This window comes from Rhyacophila brunnea, unplaced genomic scaffold (genome assembly GCF_057557595.1).
Source record: "Rhyacophila brunnea isolate RB1 unplaced genomic scaffold, BYU_Rbru_1.0 scaffold_4, whole genome shotgun sequence".
Classification (NCBI taxonomy): Eukaryota; Metazoa; Arthropoda; class Insecta; order Trichoptera; family Rhyacophilidae; genus Rhyacophila; species Rhyacophila brunnea.
In genome coordinates, this window is record NW_028233068.1 from 36,892,558 (window position 1) to 36,910,238 (window position 17,681).

General features: G+C 34.1%; 1 protein-coding gene across 12 annotated transcripts in view; it reads left to right on the forward strand.

Moving 5' to 3' along the window:
* LOC147067319 (uncharacterized) overlaps positions 1-17,681 on the forward strand; it is a 64,298-nt gene that overhangs the window by 23,100 nt on the left and 23,517 nt on the right. For 4 of the 12 annotated variants that reach the window (XM_085954787.1, XM_085954790.1, XM_085954794.1 and 1 more), the window contains exon 2: positions 5,905-6,411. In XM_085954787.1, the coding sequence (XP_085810913.1) occupies positions 6,078-6,411 (334 nt within the window). In that variant the 5' untranslated portion in view covers positions 5,905-6,077. Of the gene's footprint in view, positions 1-5,145; positions 5,290-5,846; positions 6,412-17,681 lie in introns of all 12 variants that reach the window. The other 8 variants (XM_085954791.1, XM_085954786.1, XM_085954792.1 and 5 more) reach the window with 5 other exon arrangements.

Here is a 17,681-nt window from a genome sequence, read left to right on the forward strand (position 1 = left end):
ATGAATTGATAATAATTATTATATTTTATTTTAACATTTGGCAATATTTATAGGAATGTAAAAATTAGATATGAAGTAATAATAAGCAATGCGATCCATTATAATGTTTTATTACTGAAATTATTTCCAACAATGTTCAACAATTCGACCGAAAGTACTTAATGGAATTTGAATTTATATTGTAATGGATTTAAATATGTTGTGTTTTAATTTGGTAACCGTACTGAGAAGCAACATGATGGTAGAGCATTCCATAGTTAAGTTAATAATAATAAAATTGAGATTCTATCGTACGTTATGCGCTATGAACACGGATTCATTTTGCCGAACAATAGCCACTCTCTTTATAGTATTACTCTGAGGTTGGGGTACAAACTTTGAATAGTAGTATTACAATATTCTATTATTTTACCGACTGTTACAATGTTAAGTATACGACTAGCATAAGCATTGGCTGACAATAATAATTGATAATAATTAACCTATGGCCATAGATTGCCTGTGGAGATTCTATTAATCAGTACCTTGACTCTTGTCTGACCTTCGGTTGAGTCGTATAGCCTGGTTTACACGAGGAACAATTACTTTCATTTACTAAATTTGCCGCATCATTACGGTGAGACTGGCGCGAGAGAAGATCTCACCCATTTGTAAACACAATCAAAAGAAGAATTACTATAATCATCTAAGGAATCCTGCTTGTAATTCATAGCTTGGAAGTTCTTCGTATGACGCACCCATCCAACATTGCCAACTTGGCGTATTTTTTGCCAGACCTAGCATTTTTTAATATGCATCTAGCTTGCAAAATTGTGTCTGGCATATGTAGCGCTTATTGATACAACAAATTAATCTTTTATAGAAACGCTAGAATATTTATTACACAAGATTTGGTTGAAAATCAACGTGCTGAACTTTAATAGATAATACAGAGTTACCAACTGTACTATAATCTGTAATATAATTTTAGGTGCGCGTACTGCGTACTAGATATTATGTAATACGCCCAAAAGACTATAATTTTTAAATTGATGATTATATTGGAGGGCGAAAAAAGAAATGTCGTAATATGTTGAAGTTGTAGGTTTTTATCTGCATATTTTAGTGGATGATAGTTGGCAACACTGCGGCCATCACATACTAAGATGAACTCTTATCGTTTTATGACAAATCAATTATTGAAACACGCCGCTGCGCAACCTTCAAATATCTATTACCCTGACACTGTAAGGTCAACTATAGTCAGGTCGTGACACGAAACTAAAAACTTCGATGGTAGGTAGTGATAGTTACTACTCATATTTTGAATGCACTATGGTAGGTAAACTGATTGATAGAAAATTATGATTGTTGCATATTGAAATAAATGGTATTAATTTGAACCAAGTATGCAATCGAAAATCTTCATTAATTGCGAACAGGTTACCGTATTGCATTCGAAGATAATCAATAACTAGCACTCTGCACTACCATCGTAATTCGCAATTCAGTGCCAAGGCCTGTAGGTAGAATAGTCATCGTTGACCTCGCTGACACTGCTATGTAGGGTTATATGCTCAATATTAAAGTAGACAAGTTATTAGAATTGTTAACATACATGAACGTGGAAGGTATTTAGTTATTTCTTAATATTTAGTTGTAATGCCTAATTCATGTTTTCATCCAGGTAAATACAATCCCTAATCTAGCAAATTCACCGTTGCTTTTTCAATGTGTCACATTAATATTAATAAAGTACGGTGCACGTAGCTAAATTGGTAAAGCACCCGGCACCATTTCTTTCAAGATTTTTTTCTAATAGCATGTACCTAAGTTTCTGAGGTTTTATGAATTATATTGTGTTACGAGGGTACTTTATGGAATTTGAATTTAAATTCTAATGGATTTATTTCGTATTACCTTTTTAATGATTTATTCGTCTGTTCATGTTATTTTAAATAAGATGATAATATGAATGTCTATTTGACTATAATAAACGTATCTACATGATGGAATCCAATCATACGGTTATCATTAAATTCGCTATGTTACCTACTTTCGTTTTCACCAAATGGCCTCGTTTTTCCAAGCCTTCGACCAGTTCAAAATAATTGCATTTATTTTTTTAAAACGTACACTCTCTCCTTCAAACTTCCATATAAGCATTTAATGCATAAACTTCCCAAAGAGAAATTATTTCCACTTGTAGTTATAGAAACCATACAATGTGTATGCAGACATGGGCACCTACTTACGTATAACAAAAGAGAGGCTTTATAATCAACAACCACTTTCCCTTCTTGTTTACATTTAGAATCTCTGCTTGTTTGATTTTGGAGAATATATTAAAAGGGTTTATGACACAGCTTAAATATAATATTATGTTCATAGCTGTGGGTCAAAAATACCGTAGAAAACAAATAAAACCATGTAAGTATAATAAATTGACAGATTGGTAGGTAAGAAAGTATTTTAAATTTCGCAATAACGTTTATTACCACAATTTATGTAATAGTTACTCCAAGTAGTTTACCTAATATTAATCCGCACCTGTTTCATACTCTTCAAAGGAACATTGTTCCGGTGAAGACTATTACTGCATGTTATTAATACATCGCTACCTGATTTCCAGGTTGTTCTATTTCACATTTTTAAACAAAATGACTTTTTAATGCCATTTTGTTATATTTCCAGAACTCTGTTTAACCCATTAGTCCGAACACAAAAATTATGAACGTATTTGTCGATAATCTCGAAAATAGGTTATTCTTTTATATGCAGAACACAGTTTTTAATATATATAGGTTGTGCAATTATTTCAATGTGAACTATCTAATTGCTTTCCTCAGAATTTTACAGAAAGTGACATAGAACAACCTGGGAATCAGACAGCGATATATATATTGGTGGTGCAATTTATTATTTAAATGTGAACTTCAAATTGCTCTCCTAAACATTTTACTGAAAGTGTAATAGAACAACCTGGAAATCAGGCAGCGACATTTTGAAGTTTTCATATTTCTTCATTAAAACGGTCATGGAATTTTAATAATATATTAATTAATACGAGTATATAAAACACCAAAATATGCAATTGCGGTTTTAGATGCGTGTAATCACAAAACATTGACATGTTTGAACGCCCCCTGGAAACATTTTCCCCATTGAGTGTTATATCATATATATTTATATACATAATATATAATATATACATATATATTTTTACACTATCATTTTTTACACTCTGACTGTGAAAAATAAATGTAGGTACACCCGATCCTCTTTTTGCACGGGGGATACGTTCCAAAAACTACCGTGCAAAACAAAACCGTGTAAAAAAAGATAAGGTGCCCATACAAAAATGGTAGATAGGTTCCATTACTTAAAATCAACTCAAAATACGAAATTCTTGAACTGAAAAATAAATGGAATTAATTTATTATTTGTACATTAAAATATGTATACATAAAAATACATAGTTTTCAATTTAAATTAAATTTAGCATCGAGAAATATATTCATTCAGTCTCGTTACTTGACAATAAACGTGCCCGTTTACTGCTGTTTTTCTCTGGCAAAAAATCACTCATCGCTGGAAATATTTAATGACGCTGACGCCGAAGCACGCGGCGCGTCTCTAATATCGAACCCGGAGTGACTGACTAGTGGCGCCATGTATATACGTATGTATGTCTGGGCAGCATCCGGTGACAACATATGTATGCACCAGTGGCGTGCGGTCCATTGCAACGCAATTTTTTGATTAATATGTACATACATACGTATTTTTATTCTTTTTAGTTTTTTAAACCGTGTTAAAGCAAACAAATCCGTGTAAATAAAAGATATTAAAAAATAATTGGTACTTTTTAAACCGTGTTATTTCGAAACCGTGCACAAAAAAGCCGTGCAAAAAGAGATCGGGTGTATATTTTAAAGATTTTCATACTTTCTGACGAATCGACCTCATCATTTTCTTCATAGGAAACCGTCACTGAAAATATGCAAAAAATAAACAACGTATCGAATATGACAGCATAATGAGTTCGATCGAGTCTTTTGTCCCCTTCTCTCAAGATAATAAAATATGATTCATAAACTATTAACAATAATTAATTATAAGAATTTCAGCTAAATTCTCAGAGCTACATTCTATCATTGATAAGAGTATGTAAATGGTGAAAAAAAATATCCAACGTTAATATTAATAATGCTTTGCGTTCACTTTGATTATGTACAGTATTGTTCTTTTATTCCCGATGTAAACTAGCTGCATTTTGAAACCTAGTAGTTTTTACTTTGTATTAACTAATTATATGTATTTATATTTAATTACATATATGTACATATTATACCTTTTAATTGTCAGTTGCTAATAGTTAGATAGATGTATATTTTTTTATTAAGTTATATTACGATAGTAGCAGATCAATAAAACCGAGTACATATTATTTTATTTTGTTGTTAATTTACCATTAAATACGTGGGTATCATGCAAAACCACAATCAGTAGCTCCTTTACTGTCGAGGCGACTTAACAAAGGAATCAGACGTGACCGCGAGACACGTCATAATAATGCAACTTGATTTTAATGTTTAAAATATAAGATTGTAGAAATTATAATACATTATCAATATAGCATGTCAACAAAAACTATGACATACTTATCTAAATTTTCCTTGGATCACTATGTGTGCCTGGATACTTCTTCCCAATAATTATACCTATTCAAAAAGACCAATTGCAAAAAAATATATACTTAATATTTAAATTATATTAATATAATTAGATAATGAAGGATGAATTACAAACAATTAAAATTGAATTCAAATAAGCTACAATGTTCGAAGTAACTAACGTAATTTGACGAATTTAAAACCATTTGAGTACCTTGGTATCAAAGTAGGACAAACGCCACCTCCCACTAAATTCATGTTTTTATTGATTATGGTAGTGCAAGTGATGCTCTTTTCAAAAAATCCACCAAACGTATCAAAAACGGTAGTTTTCATAGAGATTTTTGAGTTTAAAGTTGGTATGTTATATGAAAAACATACACTTTTCACACATGTTTGTGAGTCTCCTGTAAAATTTTGTAAATGGCTTATGTCCCACTTTGATACCAAGGTACTCAATTTCTAACATGCTATTTTCTTTTGTTTACAGGTAAAACGAGTTTTTCTGCAGCTTGAAATAATACGAAAATCGTTGTGTCAACAGCCTCCAAGCATTATTTTAATATATTCAATCAAGTGAATCAAATATACCTACACTCGACTCAATAAGTGTACCTGTCATTGTTGTTATAAAGTGTGTATGTATATAATAAAATAATATTATATACCACGGGATACTTGGTATTGGCTTACAGGCAATGATGTTGCTTACAGGTCACTTTTAGCTAATACGTTGTATTAGGTATGTGTCTACTCATTTAGTAGAAAGATTTTATCAATCAATAATAATACTATTACAGATATTATGTGTCGTAATGTGACCACAATTTTCTTTCCGCGTAATTAATCATATTTAATGCGTCATATCAAAAGTGAATTAAAACGATTCACTACAATCTTATTCTAGAGCAGCTGGTAGCATATCTTATCTTCATTTTAAAATTTCTTAAATATCTGCCATGAATGTAGTTTTAAACACGTTCAGATATTGCATGCAAATACTCAGACTTTGCAAATAATTTTCAATCGCATACGAAGTCTGCTGGCAAATAGATAAACAAAATGCTTTATAAGTACCTACATTAAAGCAGTGAAACATGTTTCTTGGATAGCGTCATCGTAAAAATATTCATACATAATATTATTTTCATAAATTTGAACATCAAATTCTTATTTTAATAATTATTGCAGTGTGTTTGAGTTTTAACATTTTGTAAATGTGTAAACTTATAATTAATTACCTATGCAGTGTTTTTGGTCAATCAAAAAGTGATAACAATTTATAATAATTTATCTCTTAAATAGAGCAAATTAAGTGAATTTATAAGCCGGATAAGCGACTTTTTCAATTAATTATTTGAATTAAATAATTACAAGTAATTGAACAAAGACATTTTTATTAAAGTTATCATAAATGTGGACATGTTCGTAACGGACCTCAAGATGAATGGGTCTCAAATATTCTCACCTCAAGACTGCACCAACAATAATGGCGGTGCTATGACGCCAACGGTGAAGAGCAGAATACCTCAGCCTCGGCCATTGAGATTAATGTCATCAAGTGGCTCCTCCAAAGACCTGATGTCTCCGAAGGCAATTCTGTCTCCAAGAGACACGCCCCTGTCGCTCTCCAGGGCGTCATCGCGTGAGGATTTTGGCAACTGGTCAACGGCGAGTATTCACGCTGAGAAGTGGAAGACGAAGTATCAAGACGCTGATAGAAAATGCAAAGGACTTCTGATTAAAAGCGAGAAAAGTAAGTAGCTATTTGACAATATATCCTTTTACTTTTGTTTATAAATTTTACAGAGGTATTAATTAACTTTATTTATGTGTGTAATAATTATACCTACCTTTCCTTTTATCAATCGCTTTTTCACCAACTGTCCATATTTCTAGACTCTAGGAGTACTAAGGTCCCAATTCGATAGGTAATAATGAACTGTATTAGATTTTGGTTCGGTCACGGGGACCGGAGTCCCGTATAATAAACTAATGAATTCGAGAAGAAAATTAAACATTCTGGAAATAAATGATGTACCTAACATATCACAAAAAGGTGTTATGCTTGTCATGTTCCAATTTTTATGTGTCTGATGTCCGATCCTAATAAGATCATATGGGCTTCCACAGAGTGGAGGTTTTTTGTATTAACAAATTTTATTTTACGAGAAATGGATGTTAGCCACTTGCTCAACCTATTAGGTCCATGCTCTGACTCATACAAAAATTGAAAAACAATATGTTTACTTGCCAGACACAGGATTCGAACATGGGACCCACGACGTTATAGGGTTTCGCATATTTAACAAAATTGTATTATGTGATCTTGTCGCTTGTTATGTACATACTAAAATAGTTAGAATACTTATTTTTATTTGTTTTCCTTACTTATTATTAAATAATAGATAGCAATATAACAATTAAATTAAAATCGTCTACAATTTTTCAAAAAGTTAGTGGGTATTTTACAGCAAGGCAATCGTTTGTATCATTTAAAAAAACATTGGTAGATATAATTTATTTATTTCTTATTACACAGGGCCATTTAAAATTACTTGAATGTCGAATGTCAATCAATGATCACTTTCCTATATTATTATGTAGTTGAAAAATCAACATTTTATTCTCAGCATGTGTTTTAAATAACATTTACATTATTGATTCCATATTCATGCTAGGCGGCTTAATATAATATAACTTATGCTATTTTTAGTTGTATGCAAACGTAGATATGTATATTTCAGTATCTGTTCACCACATTTATGAAAATACATCGAGAAAGCTTCTAAATGACAACTATGTATTTACCAAGTCCACATTGTAAACTGAAACCAAATCTTAACTCAATACACTTTGTTCCCTTTATATTATTTAGCTAGGTGTCTATTTTTCGAGTTATATCATTCACATATTTTTTCCATTCCCCATGGTACCCTATCAATGGCGATTTTCTTTGAAGCTTTGACGCAAAAAGTGGATAGCGACTCTCAATAAAATATACTATTATTAAAATCAATTGAAAAAAATATGGCAGCAGAATAAATGTTTTCTTCTTCGATGGCGCTACAGCTCAAGTCGAGCCCTGGCCGCCGTCCTCCACCGCCGTCCTCCAGTCAGTACGGTCATCCGCACGTCTTTTCCAGTTCCTGATTTTTAGCAGCTGATTGGCAACTTTTGTAACGTTATCACCCCATCGTGTGCGTGGCTTTCCCATTGAATAAATTTTTACTATGCACAAATTTCTATATAAGTCACAATAGCATACAGGCATTACAACGTGTCAAATTCATCAATATAGCACGCACAGAAAAAAATCAGGAATAATAATAGAAAATTTTTATATAATATGAATAATAATAGTTATTTTTTAGGCCTCCCAATATGTTTTAGCCCAGGGTCCATAAATTAAGCATAAATCCGGCACATGCTCGCTTTAATAAAAAAATAAACAAAATGTAAAAAAAAAAAATTTTCACAATCTAAAATTTTGAGGCATTCAATTATTGTACGAGGGTGGGTCAATAAGTCCTTAGAAAAGCCGACAAGTGGCGCGACTAGTACTGTAAGCGGTTTGTTTTCATGCAGCGGCACTACCGATTCAGTATGCTGCGAAGTTTCAATCAGATTGGTCGGGTTGTTGTGTGTTTTTCGTACATTTTAAAAAAGAATTTGCTTGTGGAAAATGGAAAAATGGAAAATGGAGAAAATTGAGTTTAGAGCTGTTATTAAACATTTTAATATAAAAGGGTTAACAGCAAAGGAAATAAAAAATGAGTTGGATTTAGTTCACGGCATATCTGCTCCTTCACTCGCAACTATTTATAACTGGTTAAATGAATTTAAACGTGGTCGTACATCAACAAAGGATGAACCACGCTCAGGACGTCCTGTAGAGGTGACTACACCAGAAATGATCAATAAAATCCACGATATGGTGTTAAGTGACCGAAGATTAAAGTTGAGTGAGATAATTGAGGTTACAGGGATCTCAAAAGGTAGCGTCATTTCTATTTTACATGACAAATTGGGCATGAAAAATATTTCTGCAAGATGGGTGCCGCGTTTGCTTACAGTCGACAATAAACGCAATAGGGTGGTGGCCTCTAAAGCCCTGTTGTCGCTCATGCAACGCAATCCGGATGAATTTTTTCGTCGCTTTGTGACTGTAGATGAAACATGGATACACCACTATACTCCCGAGACGAAAGAACAGTCAAAGCAGTGGATTGCGAAGACAAACCATGTCCAAAGAAGGCGAAAACCGTAAAATCAGCTGGTAAGGTTATGGCTACTGTATTTTGGGATGCACGTGAAATTATTTTCGTTGACTATTTGGAAAAAGGAAAAACAATAACAGGGGATTATTATGCATCTTTATTGGACCAGCTAAAAAACGAAATTGAAGAAAAATGGCCTCATTTAAACAGGAAAAAAATCCTCTTTCATCAGGACAATGCCCGTGTTCACACATGTTTACGATCAATGGCTAAAATTGAAGAATTGAAGTTCGATTGGTCGACCACCCACCGTATTCGCCAGATTTAGCCCCCAGTGACTTTTTCCTTTTCCCAAACTTAAAAAAATGGCTAAGTGGACAAGGTTTTTTTGCAAATGAAGAAGTCATCGATCGGACAAATGCTTATTTTGAGGACCTTCCGAAAACTTATTTTTCTGACGGTTTAAAAAAAATTTTGAAACGTCTAACCAAGTGTATTGAGCTCCAAGGAGATTATGTTGAGAAATAAAAAAAAATACAAAAATAAAAACTGTTTTAATGCTTTTTTCTAAGGAATTATTGACCCACCCTCGTATTTAACTTTCAATTGTGGATTATCACAAAAATCACAATGAGGTTTCCTTACTAAAGCCGCCACTAGTGAAAATAAAGAAAAACCGTAGGCCTCGTTCATCGACGTTGAAAAAATGCCTTTCCTGAAACGAGGTCTAGAGTCTCCCAAGGAGAGATCGTATTATTTCTTCTTGTGAGCATCGCGACCTAGAAAATACTCCCAATTTCGAAGTCGAGTAGCTTTTCTTTAGGTTCATCTCGTTCAACGGTCTTCAAAAACTTTAAAGCTAAGTATTCGGGATGCCAAAAAAAATCTTGATCCAATGTTTGACGATCTGACCAGAAAAATGCTTAGGTATTTTGCAACGCTCGTCTGGGTATGCAGTGGCGGGCCTAGGAAGTCAAAGGCCCGAAAGACTGATTGTCTTTGAGCCCCAACGCGTTAAAAGATTAGATACATAAACACCATACATCCCAACTATCATCGTGCCTAGTAAAATATTATAAGTATATTTGCTTGAGTTGTTATGTGTTGTTAGTTGCAGGGATTCCGGTATGTAATGGGTAGGGATTCCAATCCCGGGATTCCGGGATCCCGAGCTATTTTCGATACCTATGCATCCCGGGATTGATAAACATAATCCCGGGATTTCGGGATTGATTTTTTTTATCAATTTGTATGGAAAATAAAATAAAAGCGAAAATATAACGGAAATAATACTTTTAATAAAAAATAACTACATTAGAAATAAACTGAATTTTAATGAAGTTTGATTTATACCCATGTGTAGGTAGCCGATTCATTTTATTTTTTCACATAAATTATTAATAATGAGAAAGATTGGAAAAAAACAATGCTTCGCACTCTTAACAAAGTAATTCCACCATGATATCATACGTTTTACGGCAATTTCATATTTGCTGACTAATTAGATTTATGAAGCGGAAAGGCCATAAGTACGCCATGATTATTTGCTTTACTATTTTAAATCTCGCTAATCCATTCATTATGTCTTTACTATCAGAAACAGCAATCTCATATTAAATTCACATTATTATTTATATTACAATATTATTAACTCCATTAAACTTGTGTATTTCCAAGATTGAACGTATATAATATTAACAATAAATTTCTTAAATAGAATGAATTATACTAGATTTATTTTTGGTCGATTTTATCAGTGTTATTTGTAAATATAAAAATTTTATATAAACAATGGAAAAAAATGCCGATCCCGGGATTGTCAAATTGTAATCCCGAAATCCCGGGATCAGAATTTTGGCTCGGGATTGGATTCCCTAGTCATGGGTAATATTTATTTATACATACACAATTTGTGGGAAATACGTATATTTGAAAACACCTCAGAGAAATAATTATATAACTCCTACTAGAAAAATTCTTTTTTTTAAATACGACACCCAGCAGGATTCGTCATATCACCCCCAGGGATTCACGCCCACGTTCTTTGGTCACTAAACTATACGTGTCCTGTTCAATTGCGACAATGCTGTCTGGTGTTTTTATAATATTTGCTCAAGCGTTTTCTAAATGTCATTATAGGTACTCATTATTATTGGCAGAAATAAATAGTTTAGTATATTTTAGATTTCGGTATAATAATTAATTGTATAACACCCACGATGGCCGCTCGGCTAAAGCGTCGGCCTATAGCGTCGTGGGTCCCAGGTTCGTATCCTGGGTCTGACAAGTACACATAGTATGAGTATGGACCTAATAGGTTGAGCAAGTGGTTGACATCCATTTCTCGTAAAAACAAAATTTGTTAATACAAACCTCCACTCTGTGAAGGCTCATATTATGGTCTTATTAGGATCGGACATGGTCGGAAAAAAAGGAAAAAAATGTATAACTGGTTTGAACTGTTTCGAGTAAATTTTTTGACGGATCGATTGCGTCATATGCCGATGCGTCAAAAAATATGCCAAATTCAAGTGAATCAGTTTCCCTTTGTAAATTCGATTTGGTGATCTTTGTAAAGATGCATCCGTCGTCATATTACGTAGTCGATACTTTAATAAAATATTAAAAAAAAACGGTACATTTTTCTGTAAGTTTTTGTGTATCTAATAATACCAACAAGGAAATGTTAAAATAAATTATTTGATCGATGAAACATAACATTGAATCCATAATACGAATCTTTTCCGTCATTGATTCATTGAAGCCGAACAAGCCTTTTCGAAATTTTAATGCATTTTCCGGTTAGCTGTGTACTTATATTATTTAATATGTATAAACAAACATTTTAATTCAGAAAATACTTATGTTTTTCTGTTGTGAGTGTAAAATCCTGCAAGGGTCATACCGTCGCGTCGCGCCCGCCGGCCATATGCGACCGGTCATTGACTTTGAGAGTCCTTTTCGCGAATCGAAAGTCACGTCGTACAAAATTGGTATAACATAAACAGGGTTGCCATTCTGACGAAATTAATTCCTTTATCTCTTCATCTTAAATAATAATTCATGACATAACAATAAATTAGGTACGAGTACGTACCGCTACTACTATAGTATTATTAGGTATAATAGTTTATCTCTAAAACACCCACGACGATCTGGCGGTAACGTGTCGACTTATAATGTTGTGTTCGAATCCCGGTTCTGGCAAATTCAAATATTGGTTTTTTAACGTGTGTTTACTGTGTGGCAGTGGCGAGTGGTGGAGGTAAGCTGTTAAGATTCGAGATAAATATAATGCACACTAAACTTTGTCAATCTTATTTATTTGTTTTCATTTAACTAAGAATACAATTTGCTTTTTAAAATTTAATTATATCCTGTCTAAACCAAACCATAATAATTTAGGCATGCTAAAGGCGATTCGACAAAAACAGCACTTATTTGTTTTCTTTGAATACATAATAGAGATTATGGTGTTAGTTAGTTTTTTTTTAAATTTATTAGGTCTATGCCAAACCATAATCGATAAAAATATTATTCTATCTAAAAAAATTCCAAAATCATGTTTGGTTTATTGGCAAAATTTTATATATCTTATAGTTAAACGAATATTTTTTGACTATTATCTACTATGGCTTGGATTAGGCAGGGTTTAATTAGATTTTAAAAACTAACAAACACTATCTACGCATTGTAGCATTAGTTCAATAAAAACAAATAACTACGATTGACTGACAAAATTTAGTGTGTACTATTTATGTCGGATCTTAACATCCTACACCCACACCAACATAATACACCCACGAAGGCCGCGTGGCTTAAGCGCCGGTATGTGGTGTCGAGGGTCCCAGGTTCGAATCCTGGGTCTGGCAAGTACACATATTGTTTTTCAATTTGTGTATGAGTCAGGGTATGGACCTAATAGGTTGAGCAAGTGGCTGACATCCATTTCTCGTAAAAATAAAATCTGTTAATACAAACCTCCACTCCGTGGAGGCCCATATAATCCTATTAGGATCGGACATGGAATAATAATAATAACATCCTACCTCCACCCTTCGCCACTGCTACATGGAGTATGGACCTAATAGGTTGAGCAACACGGCTAACATCAATAATTTTTCGTAAAAATAAAATGTGCTTCTTAGGATCGAACATGGTGAGTAGTAGTCAAGTTATTATCTCTAAAATGGAAACGGAAACTCTATTTATTATGAACGATAAACAGTTAAAAATTGTAATGATGTCACGATTCGTCAACAATTTAAAAAATCTAAATTAAAACCAACAAATGAGTGTGTGTTGCAGGCACATGTTAGAGATGTGATGTTTTTTGGTTATGCTTTCAATTTTCATAATCTCTACATCGTCATCGTATGGTAACTGTGTACGAAATTCTCGTTATCACTGTTAACTATTCCATCTTTACTATAACTTCCATCAAGGTTAGTCGCAGTCAGTAGCGCACCCAGGGGGGGGGCCAAGGGGCCTTGGCCCCCCCCAAAAACATTGAAATTGAAAGCCAATAGATTAGACAAATAAAAACACGGCAAAAAATGATTTTAAATTCTCCAGCACCCTCTAGAAAAATTTCTTAGATTTTAATTTCTAACACAAAAATTTCGAAACACTAATGTCGGGTTTTTTTAGAAACTCAATCTCTAATGGAAATGTCAAAAAATTATCGGTGTCCATCCGAATTCCGGAGTGGTGTACACCGAGTGCAATAGACAAAAGTGCGATAAACGAGAAATTAGGCTGTGTTCTGTTGGGTAGGTTTGTGTACCTATAAGTTAAATGCAATAATACTTTTTTTTCCATTTTCAATTAATATTTTGGAACTTCACTATTAAAAAACCCAAAATCGACGATACAAATTCGGCGAAAAGTACGACTACACCCACCACCATGGGCTGACAGGGCTACAGCCTGGGGGCCCGGGCTTAAGAGGGCCCGGCGTGGCGGCTCGTCTAATTGTGAGATAAACACACACCAGAAATTTGTTATATTATAAAAAAAATCGCATGTGGCGCTATACTACTTCAGTACTTCATCAAAATTAACATAAAAAATATGAAGTATGATGAAAATATGATATACGTAACTACATGATAATAATTCACGTGTATCTTTTTATATTACAATTATTTTTAGTGTTTCTATAAAAATAAAAATGGTTATTTATCCAATATCGAAGGGTCGAATGCTACTTGGCTACCACAAGAGAGGGTCGCGACCAGTGGTTCATAGTATGATAACGATCGATAATATGATATGAGGTCCGACAAATCAAGAATTCAAGGGAATTATTTAACAATATAGTTAAATCCACGGAATACCATTTGGGAACACTACTGTAGAACATCACATTCCCCTTAACCCTGGTGATGGGTAAGGGGGCCCGCCAAACATTCATGATGTGGGGGCCATGCCCACCACAGTCGGTGGTGGTGTAAATTAAAAAAAAACATTTTTTTCGGTGGAATTCAGCATAAATATTGTGGCTCTAGACCAGTGGTTCTTAACCGGTGCACCGCTGGCTTGTTGCAAGTGCATCGCGAAAATAGTGATAAAAACAGAAAAATCCGCGAAATAGCGAAAACCGAAAAAGTCCTTCATGAAATTATGAAAGCCGATGAAAGATCTAATGTGATTTCGATGTTGCCGAATCGATCGCACGCGTCTACCGTTGGCCTCACAGGTTTTCGTTTCATAAATGAAAACAAAATAGTGGATCAATATCTATGCTGCAAAGAACTCACCGAGCGTACGACATGACAAGATGTTTTTGATTCTATTTCTTCATATTTAGAAAAATCTAAAATATCATGGAGGAATTTGTATGGATGGTGCTCCGTCAATGTTAGGCTCATTAAAAGGATTTGTTACCCTCGCAAAGACAAGAAACCCTAACATTATAATATCTACGCACTGTTTTATTTACACAGGGAATCTATAGTTTTATTACCGCAGTGCTAAAACCTGTAATAGACCAATATATCAAATCCAGACCTTTAAAAACAGGCATTTTTAAAAGGAAGGAAGGAAAAAATGGAAGCTAAGTACGAATGTTTGATTTTTCACACTGAAGTGAGGTGGTTAAAGTGGCGCACCAAAGGGGGGGGGGGCAAGGGGCCCTGACACCACCCAAACATGAAAATTATCAGAATGATTTTAACCATTGAAATTGAAAACCAATAAACCTTTGGGCTTAAACAAATAAAAACACTGGCAAAAAAATGATTTGTAATTCTCCAGCACCCTTTTTAGAACAATTTCTTAGATTTTAATTTCTAACACAAAAATTTCGAAACACTAATGTCAAGTTTTTTTAGAAACCCAATCCCTAATGGAACTGTCAAAAAATTCTCGGTGTCCACTCGAATTCCGGAGTGGTGTAGGTCATGGATAGGGAGGGCTGACAGGGCTCTAGCCTGGGGGCCCGGGCTGTGGAGGGCCCGGCGGGTCGGGTTGACCAGATAAGTGAGATAAACACACATCACAAATAATTAGCTTTAATAGTAAAAAAAGTCGCCTGCGGCGCCGCTATTATATTTCATAGCCATGAAAATTTTCAATTACTTAAGTATATAATTGTGCAATATATTTTTTGATTATTATGTGTCGATACTTGACAGCTTCATTATTAATGTGGATGTATTTAAAATCGCCAATAATTCACTGTGTAACTACCCTTAATTTCAACTAAAACACAATTTGAAAAACGTTAATGTAGTGTTTCACACTGCCTTTAATCTTAGCGGTAGGTAGGGGGGCCGCCAAATATCCTAGCCTGAGGGCCCGTTTCAGGATGTGGGGACCATGGTGTAGGTACACCGAGTGCAATAGACAACGAGAAATTAGGCTGTGAAGAAGAAAAAGAGCCTATGGGACTAATTTACTTTCTCCTCCTTGGGCCCCCCCCAATATTAAATCCTGGGTGCGCCACTGGTCGCAGTCACATAGTCTTCGTGACATATTTAAAGGCCATCGTTGCTACCTAAGTGTACGTCCTGAGTGGCATCGTTCGGCGCAGCGTTGAGCGCATGTTGAGCGCAACTCAAACGTATAACCGTATAAATGTATAACCAAAAAAAGACATTCCCTATGAACATTTTCACGTACGGTTATACGTTTGAGTTGCGCAAAACGCTCAACGCTGCGCCAAACGCTGGCACTGAAGCCTCACACTTAGCGTTTTTCTTGCCACATCTAGCATTTTCGAAAAAGCCACATAGCTTTAAAAATACGCACCTGACGTATGGGGTTAAATCTAGTGCTTTTTGACACCACACAGCTTAAAAGTTTGCATAAACAGTTTAAATATTAATAGGTATCAGATTTGATTTAAAATCAACATTCTGGCCAGTTGTACTTTAGGTATATAGTTATATCTTACCAATAGAGGTAAATTAAATTCATTTATTTTTTAACCGAAAATATTATTTGAATAATAGTATTGTACCCACTGGCGGCTCCCTCTTTAGGTCATTCGGTCATTGACCTGCCAAAATAAATACCTTACAATCGACATAATAATATTAATAATATGTGCAATGTCATATATAATAATATTAATAATAATCGGTGGATTTGAAATTATAGGGCGCGCGATATTGTGTCAACCCAGTCTATTGGGCTTTTTTTGTTTGGGCGATAATTCCCCGAACAAAAATATTGTGTTCGCCGGCAGTCTGAAAATTGACCCAAATTGAATATTTTTATAAAATTTTCTCTCTCGTTTCTCATACATAAGACAGAGATCGATATAACACAAAATACGAGATCGAAGCTTGTAACGGTGCGTGAATTACTGTAATATCGGCAATGCCCGAGTGTGAGACAAAAGATTTTTTCACCTAATTAAATGAAACAGAATGATAACACTGACTAGATAATTGGTCTCAAGACGCAACTGTGTATGCGGTTCGGATTCGTTGACAGGTTTTGACGAATGCCTTTGGTTATTTTAATAATATATAAGGAGTTTTTGGTGATTTATAACATTTTTGTGAAGCAGTTAGTACGCACGCAGTAGCAATTGAAGTCTGTGATACAATTATAATGGAAATGGAAGCACGATTTGCATCCAACGATCATCTCATTATATCCGATTTGTTCAATAAAGAAAATTACACTGATTTTAAAAATAATTTTCCCACACGTCAAGTAAATTTGGTAAAACTGTTAGAAGAAATAAACATAATCAAGTTAAAAAATGAATTATTGGTGTTTTATCAACGATATGATTTGCATGGCGCTATTAGTGCAGTTTCTCTTCTACATTTTTTACTCAGCAATAATTTCAACGAAACATTTTCCGAGTCGATCAAAGTTCTCCAATTTATTTGCGTCATACTAATGACAACAGTTGAAAGTGAAAGATGTTTTTCCACTCTCAAAAGAATAAAAACCTTTCTACGCAATAGGGCCAGGATAGACTGACCGCTCTTGCAATGCTCAGTATTGAAAAAAAATATGTGGGAAAAATAGACAATTTTTATAATCGTGTGATTGATGATTTTTCAAAAAGCAAAGAAAGAAAAGTGGACCTGATTTACAAAAAAATATAACGCGTTGTGTGCAATTTCGGTTAACGATGGGTTAGCGTTATGAAAAACGGACATTTTTTGAAGGGTTAGTAGGTACCGACCTATAACAATTTCTAGCACTTATTCTATAATGTATAAAAAGTCAATTTGCAATACGTCTTTTCAGTATACAACGAAAAGGCAAATTAAAATAATATATTCAAAATTGACCTGCTAGGTTTTTCCGGATTAAGCCGCCAATGATTGTACCTATT